A 24,086-nucleotide genomic window follows, 5' to 3' on the forward strand; every position below is an offset into this window, starting at 1 on the left:
TATTTTTGTTTACATTTAAAATAACTTTTTTACACATTTCTTTTCAAGATTTTTTTTTGAGTTCAAGGTTTTCTCCCTTATCTTCACCCACAATTAAGAAATCACATGTGAAGTTATGCAAAACATTTCTATAAAAGTCAAGTTGTAAAAACAGATCTCCCACCCTAATGAAAATAAAAACCACAGAAAAAATTGAGTTAAAAAGAGTAAGAGAGAGAGAAATAGAGAATGATTCAATCTGTATTCAGACACAGTCAGTTCCTTCTCTGGATATGGATAGGATTCCTCATCATAAGTCCTTCAGAGTAGTCATGGATAATTACAGTACTGAGAATAACAAAGTCATTTGCAGCTGGTAATCCCAGAACATTGCTATTACTTTGTATACAGTACGTTTCACTTTGTTCATGGAAAATTTTTTCTCAGTTTCCCTTTTACATGGTCAGTTTGTTTTTCTGTCCTGAATCTGCTTTTTTCACTTTGCATTATTTCATAAACATCTTTCCTGAACTTCTTTATATTCCTTATACCTTTTGACTTTAATTATAATGCTTCTCTTAAAATCTTAGCATGCATAGTTTTATTTTTCTTCCCTTCTGCTAAGTCTCAAGGTCCATTACCAACAATTGAATCTTTGAATCAAAGAATAAAATTACTTTTGTAACAGCCAGTTTGTTTTCCAAACTATCATACCAAGTTGTAATCCTGTCAGCCGCAAACATGCAAAATTGTTTCTTTTTGACTCTGAGCACTGAGTTTCACTGCTTTTTATTGTTTTTGTCAATTTGAATGGTGGGAGGTGGCAGTTTAAAGTCTGTCTCTTTGATCATTTGGAAGGTTGAATTTTTTCCAAATGATCTATAAATCTTCTGCAAAACGTTCCTATCTTTTGACTATTGTTCATTAGTCTTTATAATTTCTTAATAGTTTCATATTCTGTATATCTGCCTTTTTTTAATCTGTCATATTTGCCAGCAACACGTAACTTTGATGGTACATTTCAATGAACATTTCAATACAATTTCAATGAACAGAAATTATTTTAGTGTAATCAGGAATCTATCTTGGAATTCTCCCCTCCAAAAATAATACCTTCCCTATAACTGAAATAAGCATATTGTTATATTTTCTTTCTTTCCATTTTTTTTTTGAAGGGGTAAATCCCATCAGTCTGCTGGAATTCACTGAGAGATGTAATAGATCATGTTCAAAGCTGTCACTCAAGTAGACCATATAGTGTGATATACAAGTCTAAATCCCATTTTGGTCAAATAGCCTATTCTTTCTTGTAACACATCTGTCACATATCAAACCTTTTCTCTAGTTTTAATTTCCCATACACTTATCCACCATTCATAATTTGTATGTATTTCCACTGGCAGTATCAGATCTAGATCCCACTGACACTAGTTTTGGTCTAGAATCAGATAGATTTGATAACTACACTCTATTTTTTAAGTATAAGCTCTTCCTTAATATAATCCTTAATGTTCTTGCCACTTTTCTCATATAATTTTTATCAGATTTTCCCATTGTATAAAGAAATTATTTGTCTACTAATTCTTTTCATTTTTATTATATTGATTAGTCCTAATCATGGACTCTGAATATCACTCAAGTTATTTAGGCTTTATTTTAGTCAATACAGTTTTCCTGTTATTCTCTTACAAGTTATAGCTATATCAAGAAAGATTAATAACCGTATTTGATTTTGTTTTTTTTTTTTTTTTTGCAAATGGGGTTCTTTTTTATGTAATCTTGATTTTTAGTACTACAAAAAAGAAATAATTTGTGGGTTAGTCTTACATGTTGTGATCTTGCTAACTAATTTTTTGAGAAAGATGGATTAATTATCAAATTAACTATAAAGATTCCAGATTTAGAACAAGAAGAAAATTAATTTTGACCTCTTCAATTTCAAATAATCTGATTTCCTTTTCCTGTCATTAGACTTGCTGCAATTTCCAACATGGTATCAGAGAGAAGTGGTCAAAGATTCACAAATTTAGAGAAGGAAAAAATAAAATTTTAATACTTTTATTTTATAATGGAAGAAATTAAAGGTCAGAAGGGTTTAAGTACCTTATTCAAGGTCACATTGTAAGCAACAGACCTGGGCTTCAAATGGGCCAGAATCTTAACTCTCAAATCCACCTCATGGTCACTGTTCAATGCCAGGGAAAGTCCACATGCTTGTTTTGATTTTTTAGTTAAACTATTTCTAATACCTCTTTATTGCACATTATGTGGGCTCTTGTCTTCAGATATATTTTGTTGTGTGGAAAAACCCTCTATTTCTATTCCTTTTAGTGTTTTTTGAAAAACACTACTAGGTTGTGATTCTCCTAGTCTTCTCTTAGTCATGAATGATCATTTTTCTTTCTTTTCATATTTCCCCCCCTTATTCTGAACTTAAAGACAAAATAAAACGAGCATTTTTATATATAAAGTAGAATGGAAAAGAGGACTGTATGTGAAACTAAAACTATTATGTATCATCTAACTTTTGAAGCCATTTTGCTATGAATAAAGCTTTTTTAATATAAAATTTTATTTCATAATTTTCAATCCACAATCATTTAAAAATCAGCATATATAACTTTTTAAAGAGTTATCTGTCATCTATTAAGAACAACAAGTTCATTTTCTTTAGGAAAAGTACTGGCTAGTGTTCTATCGTTTATTGAACTTATGAATAAACTGTACCTTGTTTTTGAAATGTCTGAAAAAATGTATCAGTGAATATCTGATGCATGGTATGTACAAGGCTTGTACATGTATGTGTATGTACAGGGTGGTGGAATGGAAGGCAGAGTAGAAGATTAACTGGTAGTCTGTTTTATTCCTGCTTGATTATCAGTAACTTTTTACTATCTAAATTTAGGTAATTTTTGGTTTTGTAAATAACTTTTTTACTCTAAGAAATTATCATCTATTATTTTTAAAATGTAGTTGTGTCTAATGTTCCCTGCTTATGATATTTTTACTTTCTTTTTGTGATCACTACAATCTCACCTTTTCCATTTGTAATTGCGTTCTCTCTCCTTTTTTTTTTTTTTTTTTTTTTTTTGATTAAATTTGCTAATAGTTTGTCAATTTTACTGGTGTTTTCAAAGAACTAGATCCTGGTTTTACTTATCAATTCAATTTTCTTTCATTTTTCTAAAAAGTTAAGAGCATAAATTAGTAAAATAATCTTAAAAAAAAAACAACCTGGTTGGAAAATGGGGAAAGTGGGAGACGGGAGACTTAGGCATAGGCCTGAGCAAGCCTGATCTAGGCCAGTGTCTGGGAAGGAGATGAGCTGGAGGAAATTCTAAACAATTGTGGAGATTGAAAGCAGACAATAGAAATCCACAAGAAGCCCTGCAGGAGGGGCTTGAGATGGCAGCCCAAGTTCCAAGCTGTAGGACTCCTGGGCAGCAGAACAGCATTTCATAGATAGAAAGTCAGGTCATTTTTTTTTTTTTTGGGGGGGGGGGGGAGGGAAGATGGAGGGCGGGAAGGAGTGCTAGAAGGGTGGGAGAGAAAGAACATTTATATCTTGCTGAGATCTAGGTAGACCTGGCTCCCATGTAGTCTTCCTACACTGCTACCTTACAGGAAGTCTCATTTTAAAAAAAGGTATAAACTAGAAATATTACTTTGCTGAAGAGAAAAATAGCAGCTTCATTATACCAACATGATAAGAAAACTTCTTATTCTAAACCAATGGTTAATAGCAGGTTTTTTATAGCTTCCCTGATCACGACAACTCCTTGGTTCTACAGACAAAAAATAGAGATGGTACCTTCTTCACAACAACAATCATTCTCTTTTTATTTTATCTTCACTTGTGTGAATATCTGTTCTTTCCATCCATAAAATGGACTCTCCATGTGGGTAAGGAGTTTTTATTTTTGTCTCTAAGAACTGTTTTGTCAGTGCCTTAAAGATTTTAATATGTAGAAATAACTTGTTCATGTAAAAACAACTGCAACAAAAATAGTGCTATTTTAAGTTAACTGTGCCCAGGGATATTCTGATGTTTAGCTCAATCCCAATAAGACTGCAATTGTAGCAGTAACAGCTTCTGGTTAGAGCCATGTTTTTGCAGCCCAGAATTCAAAGTCCTTAAGTCCACTTACTAAGCTAGGCTGTATACCCTGTTGTTCTAAAGTGAGTAAAAGAAGGAAACTCACGTGGACAAATGGTCAAGATGACCCGTATTCAGAGACAGCGCAGAAAGACCTAAAAAGACTTGGGCATAGGTGGCTAAGATGTATGGAATGGAACAAGTCACTGCCAAACCAATCTAGGCCCCAGTTTCTCTCTTTCTGATGTAAAACGGGCAGATCTGGACAAAATAGTCCCAAAGGTCTCCTCCAGTTCTAAGTCTCTCTGTCAATTTACAGGGGGTTGGGGTGCAGGTGACTGGTGGATGTAGGCTTGAAAATATAATGAATCGCTACTGTCTGTGGCTATATGACATACAGTAGTTCAAGCTGGGCACTGTGCTTTTATCTGAAGAATGTGGCCAAGTAGGACAGAGACAAAACTGAAGCATCTCTGTTCTTAAGAAGTTTACATTCTAATAGGAGAGACAATTCATGGACAAAACTGATGCAAAACCAACACAAGATAATGGGACAGGAGAGGGAGCCACCAGAAGATGGGCTTGAGTCACAGTTGGCGACATCAGGGAGGTGGGAGAGCAGCCCATCATTGGAGGTGATGAGTGCCCAGCAAGGCAGCCAAGGTGACCAGACCAGGGAGGGAGAGGTGTGGAACAGCCTGAAAAGAAACTAAAGCCCCTTACAATCCATAAAGAGGAATGGGCCACCTCTCATGGGTGGGACCAGAAGGCCAGGTGTTTTTTGGAGCCCTAAGGAGAGACCTGAGGCAAAGGGGGTGGGGAGGGATCCTTGGGCAAAGATAAGCGGGCCTCAGCTAAGCAAGGCAGTGGCTGAAAGGAGAGGAGGGGCGGATCCCAGGGACTGTGCATATAAAGGAGCCAGCCTCTGGGGCCATGGCCCTTCCTGCCCGTCTAATCATTAGGAGACATTTACCTGACACAGGCTGGAATTTGGCCGGACCTGCCCCTCCTGCAGGTTTGGAGGAGGCCTTCACGGGCGCAGCGGGCTTGGCTGGCATGTTGGCTTTGGCTTTCTCTAGCATGGCCAGGACCTGGTCCTTGGAAGTTGGCTAGGGAGAGAGAGCCCATAAACCAAAGTCACCATTCACGATATGTCTTATACACTTGTTAGCAGACATGTTCTCAACCAAATGACTTCAACTGCTGAGCTCCCAGTTCTGGAGCAGTACCCAGCAAGGACAAACAAATGCAATCTTTAAGAACAAAAGTTTCTGGGAGAAGCTGAAATCCAGAAAGATTTTTTTTGGAAAGCTATTATACTACCAAAGAGGCGGTTTCTCCTCACACAAGTAGTTTAAGCCTCGTCTCAGAAGAAATAAGAGAATAGTACTTCTCACCCTCTAAACTTTCCTAAAGATTTACCTTGAGTTTCCCAGTAGCCTTGGCCATCTTCTCGTAGCCCAGATGCATCATGAAGAATGGCAAGGCATCTTGGGCCTTCTTCCTTACGTCTCCATTCCGATCCTCCAAGCATGAATACAAATGAGGGACACACAGGATGAGGTCTGTGGGAGTAGAGCGGAGAGCAGGAAGCTTTTCAGCCAGCCAACCCAGAAGCTGTCAAAAAAAGAAAAAAAAAATCAGCAGGGCACCCGAAGAGACAATTCCAGTGGTTTATGGTTCCTGACGAGGCTTGACAAATTCCTGACAATGAACCAATTTTTGCATGTAATAAACTGATTTTCCTTGTGTATATTCCAGTGTTCACTGAAGCTCCATCACACTTTCTCATCCTACTCAATTCTTGCTGAATTATTTCTGTAATAAAGGTCCCACCAGCACTTGTCATTCATGGTAAAAAAGGGAGTAGCATGCAGATTTAGCAAGAATGACAGACATGTAATTGAGAATATCTTATATGCTATATTCTTGCATGCAACTTGTCATCAATGACATGCTGCAGAAAAAAAAGGTGAAAAACTTGGGTTTGAAGCCTGCTACTACCAGTGGTCAGGTGCCTGCCATGTTCCTCATCTGTCTATTGGGGACAGCAGCTGTACTGATGTGGCAAAATCATGAGCACATGAGGACAAATCTTAGAGTGCAATACAGACACATCAACTACCAAAGCTTTTTCTTTTGCTTTGTGGCTTTAAAAAATCCAATTCCATGCACTGTAGCTCCAAATCACAGAACTACACAATCCTTTAAATGAGATCCAACCCGAGCTCTTCCAATCTGCTGGCTCGGGTTGCTGTTTACTTGCATTCCCCATCCATGGCGTGCACAAAAGAATGATGATTCCTTTTGTTTTCCTGTGGCAATCTGAGTAATATACCATTTTCACTGTTTTTCTTACATAGACAGTGATCAAAATCCATAGACATCCAAGAGAAACTGATTAAAGCCTCTCACTAGAGTGTTTCAAAGCTTGTCATGCTCAGTGCAATCTTATGTACTAATGAGCTTGAGGACCAATATGGAATCCTTTTTTTTGTCTAGGATATTTTACACAAACACAAACAAGAAAAGTAGCTACTAGATACCAAACTATTTGCTAAGGGTTATAAGAAGGCAAAAGAAACCACCTCTATGCTCGGAAATCCTATTTTTGCTTACATTTTGTTTGATGTCAGTACTGAGGTCACAGAAGAAAATTATGTCAACTATAGAAGATGACAGTCAGGTAACTTGTGGGAGATGTATTGTTTGACAAGAACCTTCAAGACTATGTTTATAATAATACAAATGATTGAAAAATTAGGATGTTACATGATGTAGGAATGCTTGGAAATTTGTGCAACACTAAAACCATGGTCACCTGGTTCAGATCATGGTGTAAAGGAGTTTGGAGCTAAGGTCATTTAGGTTCAAATTCTGGTTTTATCCTCTGCTTGATTTTTTGCAAGTCACTTAACTTAAGCCTCAGTTTCCTATGTGTAAGGGGAGCAGATTGAAGTAAGAGAACTGTTAAGGTTCCTTTTAAGTTGAGAACTATGATCCAATGATCCCTTCTATTTTTTTCATCAAGGATGTCCCCTAGGCTTGCCTTCTCATTTGGCTAAAAGAAAAAAAGCAGGAAATAGACTGGCAGTTGCTATGTCTTCTAGGCCTCCTTTTTTGGGCAAAATTTTATATTCTTGTGCAATCTTCCTTTGCTTGAGATAATTTAAACATTCATTTGTTTGTCTAACTGTACTTCACTTTGTGGTCTCAGACTCCATTAGGAAAAGATCTCTCTCCTCTGGGAAATGAAGGGAAAAGAGTATGACGGGATCAATACTAGTTTTTCATGGTAAACCTTAAATACCACAGAGATGACCTTAATATTTTAGTGACATAAGCTAGCATGCTAAAATGGATTTGTCTGAGCAAAGATTTGGAGTTTCTTCTAAGGATACAAGCTGTAACTTATCCATTCTTCCAGGCAACACTTGTCCACAATACTCCACAAGTTTACCATGGAAATCCACCCAAGCACTTGGCACCTTCTCTGATTTCTCCTGACATTTTGAGGATACATCAGTGGAACGTTCACTCGGGCTGTCCATGAACTATCCTTTATTCTCACCATATGACCAGACCATCTGTTTCACTCATACATTTTCCTGACTGTATTTACTCCAGTTCTTCTTCCAAGATCTTTTATCTGTTATATGTTGCAGCCTACTCACACCTACCATGCACTTTTTCATTTCCCTCTATGTGAAAATAATTTTTAATTCCTTGGAAACTAATGTTTCATGATTAATCTCTTAGTATAAATTCAACAAATGTCAAGTTAATTACTCTGAAAACATTCTATGTTTGTTTTTAAATGATTTTGAAAAAAGAGTTACTGAAAAATTATGGAAAGTATTTTATATAAGTCAAATGTGTAGATTATGTGATTACTAAGCCATAGGAATAATTTATGCCTTCTAGAAAAACTGATACCATGGGGAAAAGTAAGAAGTGGGAGAGAAACCCCCTCCAAGACTAATTTACTCTGTATTTATTTGACACAGAGACAGTCCTTCCAAACTTTGTCATGTGCACCGCTGTTCTTCATGCAGGGCACTCCATCTGCTACCTTCATGACATTGTGCTGGCCAGCTTCCATCCCTAGAATGTTCTTGTTTTTCACCTCCACCTCATAAAATCCCTTATCTCCTTTGCAACTCAGACATAATGCCTTTCTAGATTTGCCCAGCTGTTATTACTCTCTTCTACCCCAATACCTACTTAGGTATGATCCCTCTTAGCTGGATGTAAGCTTGAAAGACAAGATAATCTAATTATTATTATTATTTTTTTACCTTCAACACCCAGCCCAGTGCCTGACACATGGTGGGTATGTAATAAATGCTCGTTGATAGATTTTGTGAGTATAGTATAATGAAGTACTAAGTGATACGCTCAAAACTGAGTGCTTTTGTAATTGCCATCAATGAAAATAGAACCATATAAAAATTCTGGCCAAATGGATCTGCTTCCTGTCTGTTGTTTTTCTTTCAGTTTCATCAGCAAATACCAGGGGAAATGATCTAGCTTGCTGTGCCAAGTTTTCTGTTGGCTTACTTTTTCCTCTTACCATTTAGTTCTACATATGAAAGGCAATGATAAGTTCGTTAATGTAACATTCTGTCCTAGAACATGGATGCTAAGCTGGGGTCTTCTCTTCCCATTTGATAAGGAAACAAAATGTCTACTTTGTGAGGTGATTTTTATGCTTTTTTGACATCTCTTATATTAACTGTTTCGCAATGGCTAAATGTGATAAAATACTAATAATCAACAGCTTAGTTTCTGTTCACTTTCCATTTTTTGGAGTACATATCTTGTTTAAAATGATCTAGACAGAGCCGCTGCAACTGCATGCAGTACCCATCTGTATCATTATCCCTTCTAATAAGTATTTACTTTAACACCACAGTCCATTATCTGACCATATAAAAGCTGCCTCTAAAAATGACTTCCATTTCAAAACCAGTAATTTAATGTCCATTTTGTCTAATATCATTTGATGCTTGCCTTTTAGTCCTACATTGTTTCTCTTCTTCATTGTATACAGGTCTGGATCTTTTGAATAGCATATTCAAACCATACTTCTTGATGTAAAGAGGGGAATGACTATGTGCTTATTGCTCATAAACTAAAGAAAGTGTCATATTTACATAAAATTAAATACAAAGTTGTAACATTACACATTAATAAAAATATCTTATCAGTTGGCATAGGTTAAAGCAATTTCTAAAAAAGACAGGTGGGCCTTTCCCCACTTCTTTACTTTTCAATAAACAGCTTTAAAGTATCCTAAGTATTTACATAGTTAGCAGCCAAAAGGTAACAAGGATGATGGCAACTTATTAGCTTGTGAGAATTTATCTTTACCCATGACAAAGAATTCATCTTTGCACTACAATTTAAAGCTACACTTCTCAGATACAGAAGCATGATAGGTAAGGTCCTAACATCAAAAATCACCACATAGTTAAGTACTATTTGCTTGTAGAAACAAGTCAATTCTTTCTGGTGGAAAAGTATTCTTTAAGTTTCCATTTTGAATATGTTTTGACTAAACATACAATAAATTACTGATGTCTTCAGCATTTAAAAAAACAAACCAATCACTACAGAGGACCACTCCTCTAGAAACTTTACATATATCCAGGTACAGCAATCTTCCTTTTCTTATTAAGTGAACACTAAAATATGTCTCTCGGGGCAGGTCCACACCTCCTCTCTCTAAAACAAAGGCTGGCTAAGAACACAGGAATATCTTGGTTATAGTACAAACCTCCTGCCTTAAAAAAGGATTTTCCTTTTTGAGCTCCTCAGAGAGATCCTCTCCCTCTAGCCATTCCTTCATGCCGGTCTGTTCTGCCCAGGCATTCACAGTTGCTAGAGCAGCAGCTCGAACGTTGTTCTGCAGAAACAAAAATTCACAAAGATTCACAATCCACAGGACCAATGGGAGGAGGGAATGAAGAATCTATTCTCTTACAAAGACAAATAAAAATCAGAATCTCTATAATTGGGGCTTTTCTTTTCCTGGAGGACACAACATAGAAACAAGTGAAATGATACAAAATGTGAGGTTGAAGAAAATATTGATCAACAGGTTATCAATAGGAAACAAAAGGAGCTAGCACTTGGAACAGTCTTGAAGGAAACCACATTGTTCAAAGAATCATAGGTAATCAGAGGTTAGGCAGAGTCTCACCTGCTTTGAAAAATTTTAGAGATTTTTGCTGTTACTTCCTAATAATACGCTCACTCTAACACTACCAACAGAAACTCTCCTTATCATGAAGAAAACTATTTAAGCAAAACAAAACTTTGTAGGGGAATCACACCTTTCCAAATGTAGAAACTACAGATGTAAAGGAAAGTAAAGGTAACCCTATTATATCATTTTCAGCCTGACCTCATTAGGGGATTACATTTTCAGAAAATCTGTTTCTTGACTCTTTAGTGACCAACTGCAAAGAACTTCATGTAGTTCCACATTAGACAGTGAGATACTAAATTACATGGCCACCACTTCTTTTTGACTAGCTATCTATGTAACAGCTTTCCCTCTCCACCAAATTTACAGATCCCAAAGGGGAGGTACTACTCCAGGGTAGCACTTGGCTTCTGCTATTCAATGGAAGTGGAAAACATTAAGCAGTCCAATCCCACAGAGTAAATCTGTAGCAAGTTAGAGGGTCAGTCAGTCAGCATTTATTAATACTTACTGTGTACCAAGCACCAAAGAAAGGTAACAACAATTTCTGCCTTTGAAAAGATTACATTCTCATAGGGGAGATAGCACATAAATCACCAACAACATATATAATATACATGAAGCAAAAAGAAGGGAATGGAGAAAGGATTATTTCCCCCTCTGCTTGTCCTTGCACAAAGTCTGCAGAGGAGAGGAGTTACTTAATAATTACTGACCCAATTAAGAATCAAGAGTAGGGGAAGATAAGACCCACAAAGGTGGACTTGGGATGAATCTTGAAAGAAGCCAAGAAAGCCAAGAGAAAGAGGGAAGAGAAAAAAGAACTTGCAGGCCTGGAGACAACCGGCCAGCGCAAAGGCACGAAAATAGGGTTGTATTATTTTGAGGAACTATAAGCAAGTTGGCAGTGTAGATGGATCACAGAATACAAATGGAGAGGCTCTAAATGCCAAACAGAGAATTCTGTGGGATCCTAGAGGAAAGGAGGAGGTACTGAAGCCCACCAAGCTGGAGCATGACAGGGGCACCTTGGCAATGGAAGGAAGGACAGACTAGATTAGGGAAGTGTGAGCAAAGGAGGTTATCACAATACTACAGACAAGAGGTGATGAGAGGCTGTGAGTTGAGAGAAGGGAAATAGTTCTATGAGAGGCTGAAGAGGAATCAAAGACAAGATTGGGCAATAAATGAGCTACACTAGGCAAGCATGAAGAAAAGAGCCCCCGGTGACACTGAGGTTTTGAGCCTGGGTCATCTGGAGGATGGTGGCCCCTCCAATAGAAATAGACTAGCCAAGAGGAAGGCTTTTAGGGAAAAATCACATTGGGCCAAAATGTTACAGAATATCTAGTTCAAATTTGCCGAGAGGCAGCTGTTAATGTGGGACTGGAGGTCGGAAGAGACCCCAGGCTGGATACATACATCTGCCAATTACCCGCAGAAAGAAGGGAAAGTTCTGCCTCCCTCAAATTCAATTCACTGGTAAGTCAAGGTATCGTCCTCCTGTAAGCCAGTTCCCTAAGAACGAAGGACAACAAGCATAGAGAGAGCAGCTAAAGTCACAGGAGTGGATAAGATCTTGAACCCAGGACAGTACCTTGGGGGACAACCATGATGAAGGGATCGCAGGGGATAAAGAAGAAACAAAGGAGACCGAATGTTCACACCGGGAGAGCAATGCCATGAAATGTCAGAAAGGAGGGAGTATTCAGAAACAGTAAAGAGGGAAGGAGTGTCTGGACTGAAAAAAAGCCAATGTGTCTGGCAACTAAGAGATGATTTGGTAAATAGAGAGAGGCCATTTCCAGTTGATGATGAGGTTAGAAGTCAGGCCGTATGCTGAAAGTTTAGCAGTGTGTGTGTGGAGAGGAAGAAACAACATCAGATGAAGACAGACTTCTCAAGGAATTTAGCCAAAAAAAGGAGAAGCGATACAGGACAAGAGCCAGTTAGGATGGGAAGGTCAAATAAGGACTGTCTGAAGATGGGGAGACATGGGCGTGTTTGTAGGCAGTGAGGAAGGACTCCATAGATAGGAAGAGATTGAAGTTAAAAGACAGTATGGAGGATAACTAGAGAATTTATTTTGCAAAATTAGGAAGGATAGGATCAATAGATTATTTCTTCACTTAAGACTCAAGTAAAAGAAGTGAAGGCAAGGTAAAAGTCGGAGTGAAACAAGAGAAAGGAAGAGAAGAAAGCAAAAGCTCTTGGCAAACAATCTAATTTGTGTGTGTGTACGCGTGCGCTATGGGAGACTGAAGAGAAATGTTTGGAACAGATAAGAAGAAAGGAGAAGACAACAAGAAAGGGGTTGGTGATGGCCAAAGAACAGAAGGATGGTAGGAATGGAGATTACAGTGAATTTGAAGAAGAGGGTTAGGGAGTTAAAAGGTACAGAAAAAGATAGTATGACAAAAGATTGTAATAAAATAAAGTTATCTCAGAGTTCACACAAAAGGAAGAGCAACTCTTACTGGTGAGAGCAAAACCAAGGGAACTACAATTTCACTATGGAGCTGAAGGGCTATAGCACAGAGCTTCTTAAATTTTCTCAAAATTTAATTTCAAAAGTGTCTTAGAGGCAAGAATTCTTTTTCTTTAACAATGTTCACAAATTGGCATAAATTCTGAAAAAGAAAACTACTGGGCTAAAAATATTGGCAGTTATTGCTGGGGAAGCATGAGTTTACCTTACTGTCTCCAAGAACTGTGATGATTGGGATGCCTAAGTTCTTCACATGCTGCTTGACGTTTGGGCCCATCGCTACTGCCAACTGTTGCAGGATGCTCAATGTTTGCTGCACCTGGACAGAAATAACACGTTCACTTACATCAAATCCAAACACTTGAGTGAACCATGCTCAAAGCCCTTCAATAACTAAGGCAGTAACATGTCTTCTTATACGCAATCATTAGAATGGACGGTTTCCTTCTTTGGGCAGTGACTCATCTCAGCTGATTTATAGCTTTATGCTGACTTTAAGAATCAGGGTTAGGGTTAGCACTTTAATGGTCACTGCAAATCCTAATTTACCTCAACAGCCAAGTGGGTTCTTCTTTAGGAAAACCCTAAGTTACAAACCTCAATTTTAAAGTAACAGAAGGAGTCATGTTTCATCATCACTAGATTTCTTTAAATAAACAGGAGTTAACTAAACTGAGTACAATTTTAATTTATACATAGTCTTTCAGAAATGTGTTTAATGCATAAGGATATCTACACAATAGTAAAATATTAAGGATTAAGCGTTTCACTATACACCATTAATATAAACAAGGCAGCAATGGAAATACAACCCACAATTGAAGAATGCATGACATACCAAGATTTTATTTGAATCATTGAGTCGACCCTTCAAAGCAGCTGGAAGTTCACCAATGTTAGGCTGTATAAACTTTGCTTCATTAATGATACTTGACACTTCATCCAAGCCTTCCTTCCGAATTTTCCAGTTCTTGTCCCCAATCTTAGCTATCAGCTCCATAGTGATTTTATCACTGAGAAAGAGAAGCAAAAATTCACACCTTTAGTAAGATGACCAGAGAAATATCATGATCAAAGTTTAGAAAGAGGTTCCTGGCCCTGTAGCACTTCTCTGTCAGTCTTGGGGACATTGGTTAATCCAAATTATGGTACAAAAAATAATGTATCTTTGGATTCTCAGAAATTCAGCTAGCTCAGCCCTAGATCACTAAATGCCTTTAGGCTCCTCCTGCTGGATCCTGACCTGGGGCCACACCTTCCTGAACCAGAAACGGGATCTTTTGATGTAATTCACTATAGGGAGTGGATGCCAATTTGATGTCACCTATTTCTCCCCTGTGCCTGCAGGGGACCCTTTGGACTGAAGTACAGCTCCCTCAAAATCTTCTGGTACATCTTGCTTCTGCTTTCTACTCCTGAATCCTTCCATGGAGTGCCCCTCCTTATTTTGGAAGTCTCTGCCCTTCTCTTCCTTGGATGCCAGATTCCAGCAACTCTAGATTAGCTCAGGTGAGGCTAAAGAGCTGGCCAGAGATACCCAGCCATTCATTGCATCTTTCAGCTGAAGAACTGCCAGGGGACCTCCATGCTTGCAGGCAGTTTCTCCTGTTCCGTTGTTCTTTATAGAGAAGTCTAGGAGCTCCAGGATGACTGTGTCCTCCTTGCCTAACCTTTAGGCTTTAAGAGGACTAATAGAAACTCCCTGCAATCAGATGCTGTCATTCAGGGCCCTCCATAAACTCCATCAGCTCCTGGGCCCCTGGGAGCAGCAGGCAAGCTTGGACACAACAGTAATACCATTGCCATGATTCCAGGAGGACAACAGAATACCAGGTAATACTTCTGCTGTGATACAGGAGGACAGAGGAGATCAATTGCTTACATACAAAAGGGTGTCAGATAAAGAAGTTCACAAAGGAGACATCTGAGAAGGCCCTGTTCTGCTTAACTGGGAGGCATTAATGCCATGGCATATACCTGGGTCCCTCATGGGAAGTCCAAGCTGCCTGAGCCCTACTTTTTCCTCTGGGGAAAAGGAGATCAACTGTTTGGCCATATTTTTTAAAGTGTTTGGAGGAAGTAGGAGGCATTGAAGCAGTGACAGTCAACAATGGGATCTGCCCAGTAGCTAGTCTGGTAGCATTTCTGATCAAATAAACCTTTATTTCTTATATCAGAACATACCTGATTTCTACCCTTGGCAAGAGATCTACAACATCACTGCCACCTTCATCAGGCTCATCGCCATCTTCTCCTTCATCTGTACCGCCCCCAACGTTTTTAGAAGTTCCTCTTGTTGGGGCAGGAGGGGTTTGTCCCTGCATCTGCAAAATGATTAAATAACAATAGTTATCACCTCTTCTGGCTTAACAGGTATCATGTCACCGGATGCTCCTAACAATCCTGCAGATGGATGGAATTTCCCCTCGTTTTACAGAAGAGGACACTGAAGCACAGTGAGTAACATGCCCAGGACTGCACAACCAGCATGTGTCTAAGGTCAGACCTGAATGCAAGTCTTCCTGACTTGAGATGCAGTGCTCTTTCCCCTGGGCTACTTTGTTCTCTTTCTCTTTCCTAGGACCTCTCTAAGCCCCATAAACACAGGGGGGTGCGGTGGGGGAAGAGAGAGAAGAGGCGAAGGAGCGGGCCCTAAAGCTGTCCCAGGCTCTCTCCTCCCTCTCAGTTGCTCCTATGGATTGTGTATAGGTGAGTCTCAGATCAGTTTGTCCAGCCCTAATCTTTCTCTGGACCACTCATCTTATATTTCCAATGGTTTACTAGGCCATTAAACTTAGCATGTCCCTGACAGCTCCCCTCTTCTACACTTTATTTTCTGCAATCTGCCTTTCCCAGATAATCACCAATTCCTCTGTACACAGTTGGTGACAGGCTGTTTCTCTCATTAGCTTGTGGGCCTCTTTAAAGTTTAAGGCAGGGTCCTGCCTCTCTCTGCATCCCTACTGCTTAGTAGTGTGATTGACATAAACAGAATGTGTGAGATGGGAAATCAGGATGCTGAGATTCTTGTCCTCTTTTTTTAAGCAACTCACTCTTTTGTAAAGTAAAAGAGTAAGAAATGATCCCAAATTCTGATTTTATTCTATAAGACTCAGTAATGCAGGAGATAGAGACTTGGCTAGAAATCAGAAAGCTTTGAGTCAAATTCAGCCTTGGCCACGTAGTAGTTGTATGACACTGAACAAATCACTTAACCTGTTTGCCTCAGTTTGCTCAGCTGTAAAATAAGGATAACAGTACCCACCTCCTGGAGTTGTGAAGGTCGAATGAAATAATAATTATAAAAGTGCTTAAGAGTCTGGTCCACAGCAGATACTATATAAGAATGCTGGCTGGTCTTATAATTATTACCATTTTTATCATTATTATCTTTTTATTTAAATGATGAAGTTGGAAGACAAACTGCAAAACGTCAAGAGAGTGAAAGGAAAGGAAGTGGAAGCCCCCATTGTGGACAGTCTTCTTGGTGACTAGAACCATAAAAAGGGGGGAACTACAGGGTAGCAACTTGCAGAAACAGATGATCAAATTAGGCTGTGTTTGAAGACTAGAGGGACCAATCAGGAGGCAGGCAAGAACTAAAGACCAGCGAGAGTGAGCATGATTGAAGCGCCAATCTCCTGGCAAGATGGAATGAGCCCTTTTGTGGGCAGATGGGTTTATCTTCAAGAAGAGATGGACTAAGTTAAGGCAGAAAACTGCAGAAAGGAAGGAATCAGTACACGTGTCAAACTTCAATAGACACACAGAAATTTTAATCTCCCTGAAAAAAGGGAACTGGTAGACTATTTCGGAAAGCATATTGCTATTCCATTGCCATCTGACATGGTCCTTATATTCTGCAGTTGTCTCATTTTTCAATTCTTTCTGGCTGTATCAGTGATTCCCTGAGGAAGGTCACAGACTAAGCCAAATAATCCCACATGAGTAATGCCATTCTTTTTTTGAGGTCAAAAAAATTTGCAGCACTGAAAAAGCCAGAGAAAGGAAAGGACTTGGTGCTTCATTAGTGAAAATGATGAAAGAAATAGATAGACTCTGACTAATATCAAGCAACTTTAATTAAGACGCAGTACTGTTAAAGTTAGTAACCTAAAACCATTTCAAGTAACATTTCTTTTTTTTTTTAAATAGCCTTTTATTTTCAAAATACATGTAAAGTTTTCAACATTCACCCTTGCAAAACCCTGTTTCAAATTTTTCTCCCTTCCTTCCCCTACCCCCTCCCTTAGACAGCTACTAATCCAATATATAGGTTCAACACGTGCAATTCTTTTATACATCTTTCCCCATTTGAAATAATATTTCTAAGCCCATCAGTTGGAGAAACATACAGCTTATAGAATTCTTACCTTTTCAAACTCTGCATCTATCTGAGAGAGGAGGGCTGTTTTCTCATCCTCAAAGAACATTCGCAAAGGAGGGCCCACATACAGGTACATTACCCCAAGTAGGGTGATGGCAGACGTCCTCACAGCCTGCAAGGCAAGGCAGAAAGGACATATTTAGTGCAGAAGAGACACCAAGAGCCCCTACTTGGTGGCCTACTGACATTTTCTATTAGATACTCACTGGATTTGTAGCAGCGAGAGCTGTTTTCACATTGCTGATGAAAGCTTTGACATTCAACCTAGAAAAAAGAATAGTGAACATTCAAGATCGCCCATAAGATTTTGGGGGAATAGAAGATCATCATCTATTATACCATGACAGTTATAAAGAGTGGTAACACTCTTTGCAACACAGAGACAAGAGAGACTCTCATGGGGGGAGGGGGAGAAGAGAGTAAATGTTAAGACTTTCTGTGAACATTTAACACCACCCCACTAGCAGAAGGAGAAGACACAGTGAAATAATAGGGTTACTGCAACGTCAGGACATAGTTTCTGGAAGTTCATACTCAAATTCAAGGGCGAGCTGTGAGGATGGGCTTTTTGAATTCAAAGAAGTTAGTTTTGTTATAGTGAGCAGGACTGCTACATATAAATATTCAAGCATAGGCAGTAATATTAAGATAGAGACAAAACTCATTATCTTCCAGTTTATTTATCTTCTTAGACTTACCCAGAAAAACCAAATTCCTTTATTGCATTGGATAGCCAATTCAATGTTTCTGACTGATTTTTGGGATTTTTCTGTGAGAAAGCCATGGACATGACCTGAAAGAGAAAAACACTAATCTCTATTTTTTTCTCCACTATATAGTATATAGTATATAGACTATATTTCAGTTACTGATAAAGCATAAAAGGAGTTACATGCAACAGATTCCTACTCCCATATCTCAAAAAATTACTACTAAATCCCCAGTACCCTTTTCTTCCTCACTGGAATCAAAAGGAACCAGAGAGTCAGAGCTTGAGAGAATGATGGCAATCATTTAGCTCAACTTCCTCAACTGCCCAGAAGGTGACTGAGCCTCAGGTACCCAGGGAGACAGCTAGCAAGATAACCAACACTGAAGTTTTGCATCTTTGCATCCAAATCCCAGCTTATTATCCTTGCGTCATGCATAGCCTAGACAGAATTCCGGAGAGCAGATAAAACACTCCCATTTGCCTATGCATTCTTGGTGACTGTATCAGTGCCTCCCTGAGGAACTTTCTCAGGAAGGTCACAGACTATGCCACGTAACCCCGGATGGCCTTTTGAGGTCAATAGAATCTACAGCACTGATAGAGGGTTTTTGCCAGAGAAGGGAAAGAGCCTGGAGCTGCATCAGTGAAAATGATGAAAGAAACAGAGAGAAACTAGTGTCACAGACCTGTTCAGCTGTCCAGGGAAGAAGACATGCTTCCGCAATTGCTGTCAGAGCTTCCTTTGCATTATTGCCACATTTCACATCTCCAATTTTATCTACAAGACCATCCAGGACAACCTGAGCTGAAGTTTTGGAAAAGTTTCCCTTCTGAGCAATCAAAGCAACAATGTGAAGCTTCATTTGCATCACCTGAAGAGAGAGAAACACCATGGAGGCAAAGCTGAGTCAAAAGATCTTGGACCTGGACATGTCAACTTGGAAGGGATGAAACCAAAGCCAAATCAGGGGCACTGACTTTTACCAGTGAGAGGGGTCTTAGTGATGGCAACCCTATTGGAGACTAAAGAGAAAAAAGCACCAAAGCACCTCAGAATATCAACTTGTAATATTACAACCCACATAGTCTCTAAATTAAAACGTGCCTTCTTTGAGTACTTTATTTAGACTTGGCAGTACAGGCACTCCCTAAACACTGAATGGCTGTGCTATTTGGCCCCACTCCTCCCTCCTACCAGGATCATCCCTTGATTATAATGAAAGCTACTAGGAAAAAGTAGGGAACTTTTTGATACTGATTTCAGATTTTATGAGAAGATGGGGACATAAAGATAAATGTTAAACAGTCCTTGAGTTTAAAAACCAAGGAGTTTATTTGGATTGGAGGGATTTGGGGTGGGGAAAGCAGCAGTATACACAATACACACACAGACAAGTAAATATAAATTAAATGCAGGGGCTAAAGAGAGCACTAGCTCGTAAATAGGGGGGGATCAGAAAAGCCTTCTTATAGGAGGAGGACCTTGAAGGGAAGAAAAGCCAAGAAATCAAAAAGAAGACAATTTGTTAAGCTGACCTGGAAACAAACTAGATGATATTCCCTTCATCAGAAAATCTTTCCTCATACTAGCTACATTTTAAAAGTTTATTTATACTACTGGTCACTCTGATCATTAGAGTCTCACTTAAGTTAATAAGCATAAAAATGCAGCTCCCTCTGAGAAGGCTAATGAACTCACTTCCCAGTGAATGAGTTCCCATTTGAATCACTCTGATTGTCTTCCTCACCCCAAGTTAATACTGACAGATGTGAAGGAATAAGAATTTGGGCAGGGCAGGCAAGGCCACCTTTTCAGAGGACAGAGCAAGGAGCAGGATTGGGAGGTGCAGGGGTGCAGCCTCTGCAGGGGACCCAGGAGGCCGAGCAGGAGGAATAGGTTTGGTGTCAAAGGAAGACAGGAGTCATGGGGTAGTTTGAGTAAAGAACTGAGGGAAGTGATGCTCCCACTTCTCTCAGGCTTCTTCAGGCTTTATTTTTATACTATATCATATACTTCAGATATGTGTCTGACTTATTGACCTTTATATGTTACTACATTTGACATTTAATATTTGAGTAAGTTTTTTATGGTTAAGTGTTAATTATTGATTACATTATGCGAAGCCAATAATGAAAGGTAAATGTTATGCAAAGTTAAATGTCAGTGAATTTTGTTAATTTACTTATGTCTTCTTTGTCAATTCTATGGATTGATTCCTCTGACTTGAAACCATATACATAATAGGCATTTAGGGCAATTCCTAGTTATACTTTAACCATCTTTTGGTTCCTAGATATACTGCTCTTTTCTGAGTCTAAGGTGGTAAACACCATTATTTCTTGGACCTTTGGATTCTCTCCAATAGTGACAATGTTTCCGTGGTGTTCTCTTCTTTATCATTTGTCTCAGTGTGAGATTAGTTTTATTAGGACAGAATATGTTATGTGGAATCACTTCTAGTTAACTTGCCCAAATTCCCCTTGTCACCAGATTTTTTTAGATAATGTTTAGTGCTGTAATCAAGCCAATTATAAATAATGTAGGAAATAGTAGTCCACTAATGAGAATCATAGAAGGAAATGTTGTTCCTGCATGAGTGTTGTGCACATTTGATCTCAATGCTGGGCTTTGCCAAACAGCTTAGAGACTATGGCTCCCAACAGGGAGAGAACTGCACAGGGGAGTTGGAGGAAGCATAATGGCACTTAGAATCTGGAGGCCTGGGAAAGAGGCAGAAGGAGGTGGAGCAAAGTACAAGAATGTGTGGGTTTGTAGGGAGGATGGCTGGATAACAAGGCTTCCTGCACCTAAGACGTAGAGAGGAGGCAACCTTAGCACTGCTAGTACTGCATTTTTGCTACATTATGGGTTAAATGATTTTTTATTATGGTATCTGCTCAGCAATCATAAGATTTTCTATGGGAAAATATGTTTCAATTCCCTAATAAGAGACTTATAAATAAACATTTATAATACAAATTGGATGCTACTCAAATTTCTCTCATTGGTTTACTTTAACAAAGTAAAGAAACTTATTTCCTGATTCTCATGTAATTCATTATAGATGAAAATTATAGACTTCTCCAGGTTATATAACTCTCCAAGTTAGTATTTTCTAAAAGGAAAAATTTATATTTGCCCAAAGTCAGCAGATCAAACTCTATATAACAAAATCTATTTCCTGAGTGGGAATCAACAAAACACCCATTCCTACTCTACATTTTAAAGTGAAGATGAAACACTGCTGAGGGATAGAAAGTAGTCTGAGATGAATGCATGACAAGGGAAAAACTGGAAGGAAGAAGTGCCTCTTTCCTTTACTTCAGCAACAGGCAAGCAAATCAATGAAAACATACTGTTCTCCATTAAAAAAAGGAAAATTCAAGATACCTGAAAGTTGGTTTCTTTCCATCCTGGCTTCTTAGCCAGCATCCTCACCAATGCCTGACATGGCATTTCAGTTCGGTCCATTAGCTCAACAGCCTTAAAAGTTAAAACAAAACCAAGATTCAGAAGCTGGCAATTAGTCATGAGAAGTTATATTTTTCAACTTTAAAATGCTTTCTACAAGGCACAATCCCAGGCAATCTTGTGATGATTATACAAACCTTATGAAATAGGAAAGGCTGACATTCTATTTTGCAGATAAGCAAACTGAGGCCCAGAAAATGAGTGTCATTTTCCTAAGACTCCTAAATTCTAGTTTCTTCCCACCTCATATTTTAAATTAAGATTTGGTAGTTACCAAACATGATAAATAATAAAACTAGCTAAACTATGTCTCTTCTTTAATATGAGAAAACCAATTCTTTTAGAATCTCTTCAAAAATTTTCTGCTCTTTCAATAAATCAGAATGACACAAAAAAGGCAAATAGGAACAGGGAGGGAATGTTTATTTAAACAGTTCTCAAAAGAATTAAAAATCAACAATCCTAGGAAAGAGTGCCCAAACCTGTAATTACAACCAAAATGTTAATCAAAACAACCCTGATGTCCTCCTTTACACCCAGCAAATCAGCCAACACGAGCATAGGAGATGCTGGCAGGGCACAAGAAGTCAGGCATCCTAGCTGGTTGGTGGAGCGGTGAACTGACCTAACCATCCTGAAAAGCCACTTACCATTAAAAAGTGGCAGAAATGTCCACAGCCTGTGACCCAGAAATCACCTTGCAAATATATAAAATCATAAATATATGTCAAAAACAGAAAAAAAAAAAAGCTCCACATATGCCATAAGGTTCATAGCAACACTTTGTACGGTAGCAAAGAACCAGAGAATGGCTACCCAAACTGTGGTATGTGAATATAGAACAATATCATCGTGTCATTAAGAAACAATGAAAATGAATTCAGAAAAGCAGGAAAATAGAGTGAAGCAGCAGAACAAGGAAAATAAAATACACAGTGATTACAACAATGTAAGTGAAAAAGAACCACAAATACACCTAAGCTCCCAACCCCCATGTCTAGTTGTAGAATTAGAATGACCAAGTGGGGCCCTCAGAAGAATCTGTCACTTCTTCACTGCAGATATGGAGAACCAAGATTATGCTCATAGTCACAAACAGCCAATATATGATGGTCATTTTTGCTGAATTACTTTTTTTTTCTTTTTGAAAAAAAAGTTAGGAGGGATGATTCTCTGGGTGACAGATTAGGAAATGAATGGACTCAATAAAAATTGTATAAAGAAGAGGAAGTTTGTTCCACTTCACTTGAATGAAGAAGCATCTTTAGATGAAAGAAAGCTTTTGGAAGGGAAGGGTCTGGAGGAATATCATGCTCCAATCAATACAAACAATTTAAGGCAGAAGTTGATTTTTACAAAAAGGCACTACCCACAAGGGCAGGAGGCCAAAGTGCACTGGGTATCTCTAACCCCCAGAAGCAGAAGGTGGCAGTAGTGAGTCGCTGACTGGTGGTAAAGCCGAACCTGGCAGGTCCGTCCTGCCTCTCCGGCAAGGCTGTCTCTTTCACAATTACTTCTTGTTACTCACCTTCTGGAATTCCTCCATGCAGGCTAGCCGTTCCTTCCAATTACTGCTGTCAAGGAGCTGGAGGCAGGTAGGTGGAAGGACCACTGAAGCTTTCTCCTCACATACTTCTACCTGAAAGACCAAACCCAATAGGATTACAAGGTACCAAAGGCAGCCAGAGGCAAGGCCATTAAATAAGAGAGCGGTCACACAGGCTTTAGTGGACTGGGATGCTGTTGGATTGCCATCACCGACCCATTCCCAATAAGCCAAAAGATGCAGGCTTCCTGAACCAAGAGAAGAAGGATTCCAGGCTCCATTCTGAAGTCTCAATTCTCTAAAGGGTACTACCTACCGAAAGCTCAGGTTCCACTATCTCTTTGACATCTGGGCCTTTCTTGTTCTTAGATCCAGAACCCCCAGAAGCTCCAGATACAGCTGGTTTTCCCTTCTTAGGTGGCCCACTAGCCTGAGGAGGAAAAAAAAAAAAAACAAGGAAAAACTTTCAGAAGGTTCGTAAAAGTTGAAATTTAGACTCACAGTTCAATAATCACTCACTGGTCACATTTTCCTACTTTAGATAAATGTATTCACTCCATGTTGATGAATCTCCAAACGCAGATATTACCATTAAGTCAAAATACTAAAAACTCAGAAAAGTTAGAATTCCCTATCTGCCTACAGTCCACTTGTGGAAAACAGACATTTAATTCAAGCCAACACTAATTAGTTACAAGCTACGGATAGGATACTAAATTTAGGTCTTTGCTTACAAAGAAAAATCTGATACCAGAGGTGGAAAAAACGAGTATACAAACATAGAATAGCAACATGAATAACATGAAATAGCTATATAAAGAATAGCAACATGAAATAATTATATAAAGGAGAAGTCCTCATAAAATGCTAGGAAAAAATCTGAGAAGAACAGTTTCATCTAAGAATGAGAGGAAGGTATCAAAGAAAACTTCCTAGAAGATGCTTCAGACCTGGGCTTAGGAAAAAGACAAAGACACGGATACTGGGGGTAAGAGAGTAGGATGAGACTGGGGAATGGATAGTGAAGCATCTTTAATAGCGAACACAATACTTTGGTAAGTGATAAGATATCACTTGAAATTTTTGAGAAAGAAAGGATATGGTTATGGCCATCTATTAAGAAGATGGATTGGAGAAGGAACAGACTTAGATGAGTTCCTGTGAAATAGGACTACAATAGCTTAGACAAGAAGAG

The 24,086-nt window shown here is 38.8% G+C and overlaps 1 protein-coding gene across 4 annotated transcripts in view; it reads right to left on the reverse strand.

Annotated features, from left to right (window-relative positions):
• Nucleotides 1-24,086, reverse strand: part of CKAP5 (cytoskeleton associated protein 5) — an 81,915-nt gene that overhangs the window by 16,628 nt on the left and 41,201 nt on the right. For all 4 annotated transcript variants that reach the window (XM_051966471.1, XM_051966470.1, XM_051966472.1 and 1 more), the window contains exons 14-26: nucleotides 23,204-23,321; nucleotides 22,874-22,980; nucleotides 21,265-21,357; nucleotides 18,560-18,745; nucleotides 17,860-17,954; nucleotides 17,368-17,425; nucleotides 17,148-17,273; nucleotides 14,959-15,098; nucleotides 13,613-13,787; nucleotides 12,980-13,093; nucleotides 9,855-9,983; nucleotides 5,498-5,692; nucleotides 5,049-5,184 (exon numbers count right to left, since the gene is read on the reverse strand). In XM_051966471.1, the coding sequence (XP_051822431.1) occupies nucleotides 5,049-5,184; nucleotides 5,498-5,692; nucleotides 9,855-9,983; nucleotides 12,980-13,093; nucleotides 13,613-13,787; nucleotides 14,959-15,098; nucleotides 17,148-17,273; nucleotides 17,368-17,425; nucleotides 17,860-17,954; nucleotides 18,560-18,745; nucleotides 21,265-21,357; nucleotides 22,874-22,980; nucleotides 23,204-23,321 (1,672 nt within the window). The remainder of the gene's footprint in view (nucleotides 1-5,048; nucleotides 5,185-5,497; nucleotides 5,693-9,854; nucleotides 9,984-12,979; nucleotides 13,094-13,612; nucleotides 13,788-14,958; nucleotides 15,099-17,147; nucleotides 17,274-17,367; nucleotides 17,426-17,859; nucleotides 17,955-18,559; nucleotides 18,746-21,264; nucleotides 21,358-22,873; nucleotides 22,981-23,203; nucleotides 23,322-24,086) is intronic.

Source organism: Antechinus flavipes, chromosome 6, assembly GCF_016432865.1.
Source record: "Antechinus flavipes isolate AdamAnt ecotype Samford, QLD, Australia chromosome 6, AdamAnt_v2, whole genome shotgun sequence".
NCBI classification, from domain to species: Eukaryota; Metazoa; Chordata; class Mammalia; order Dasyuromorphia; family Dasyuridae; genus Antechinus; species Antechinus flavipes.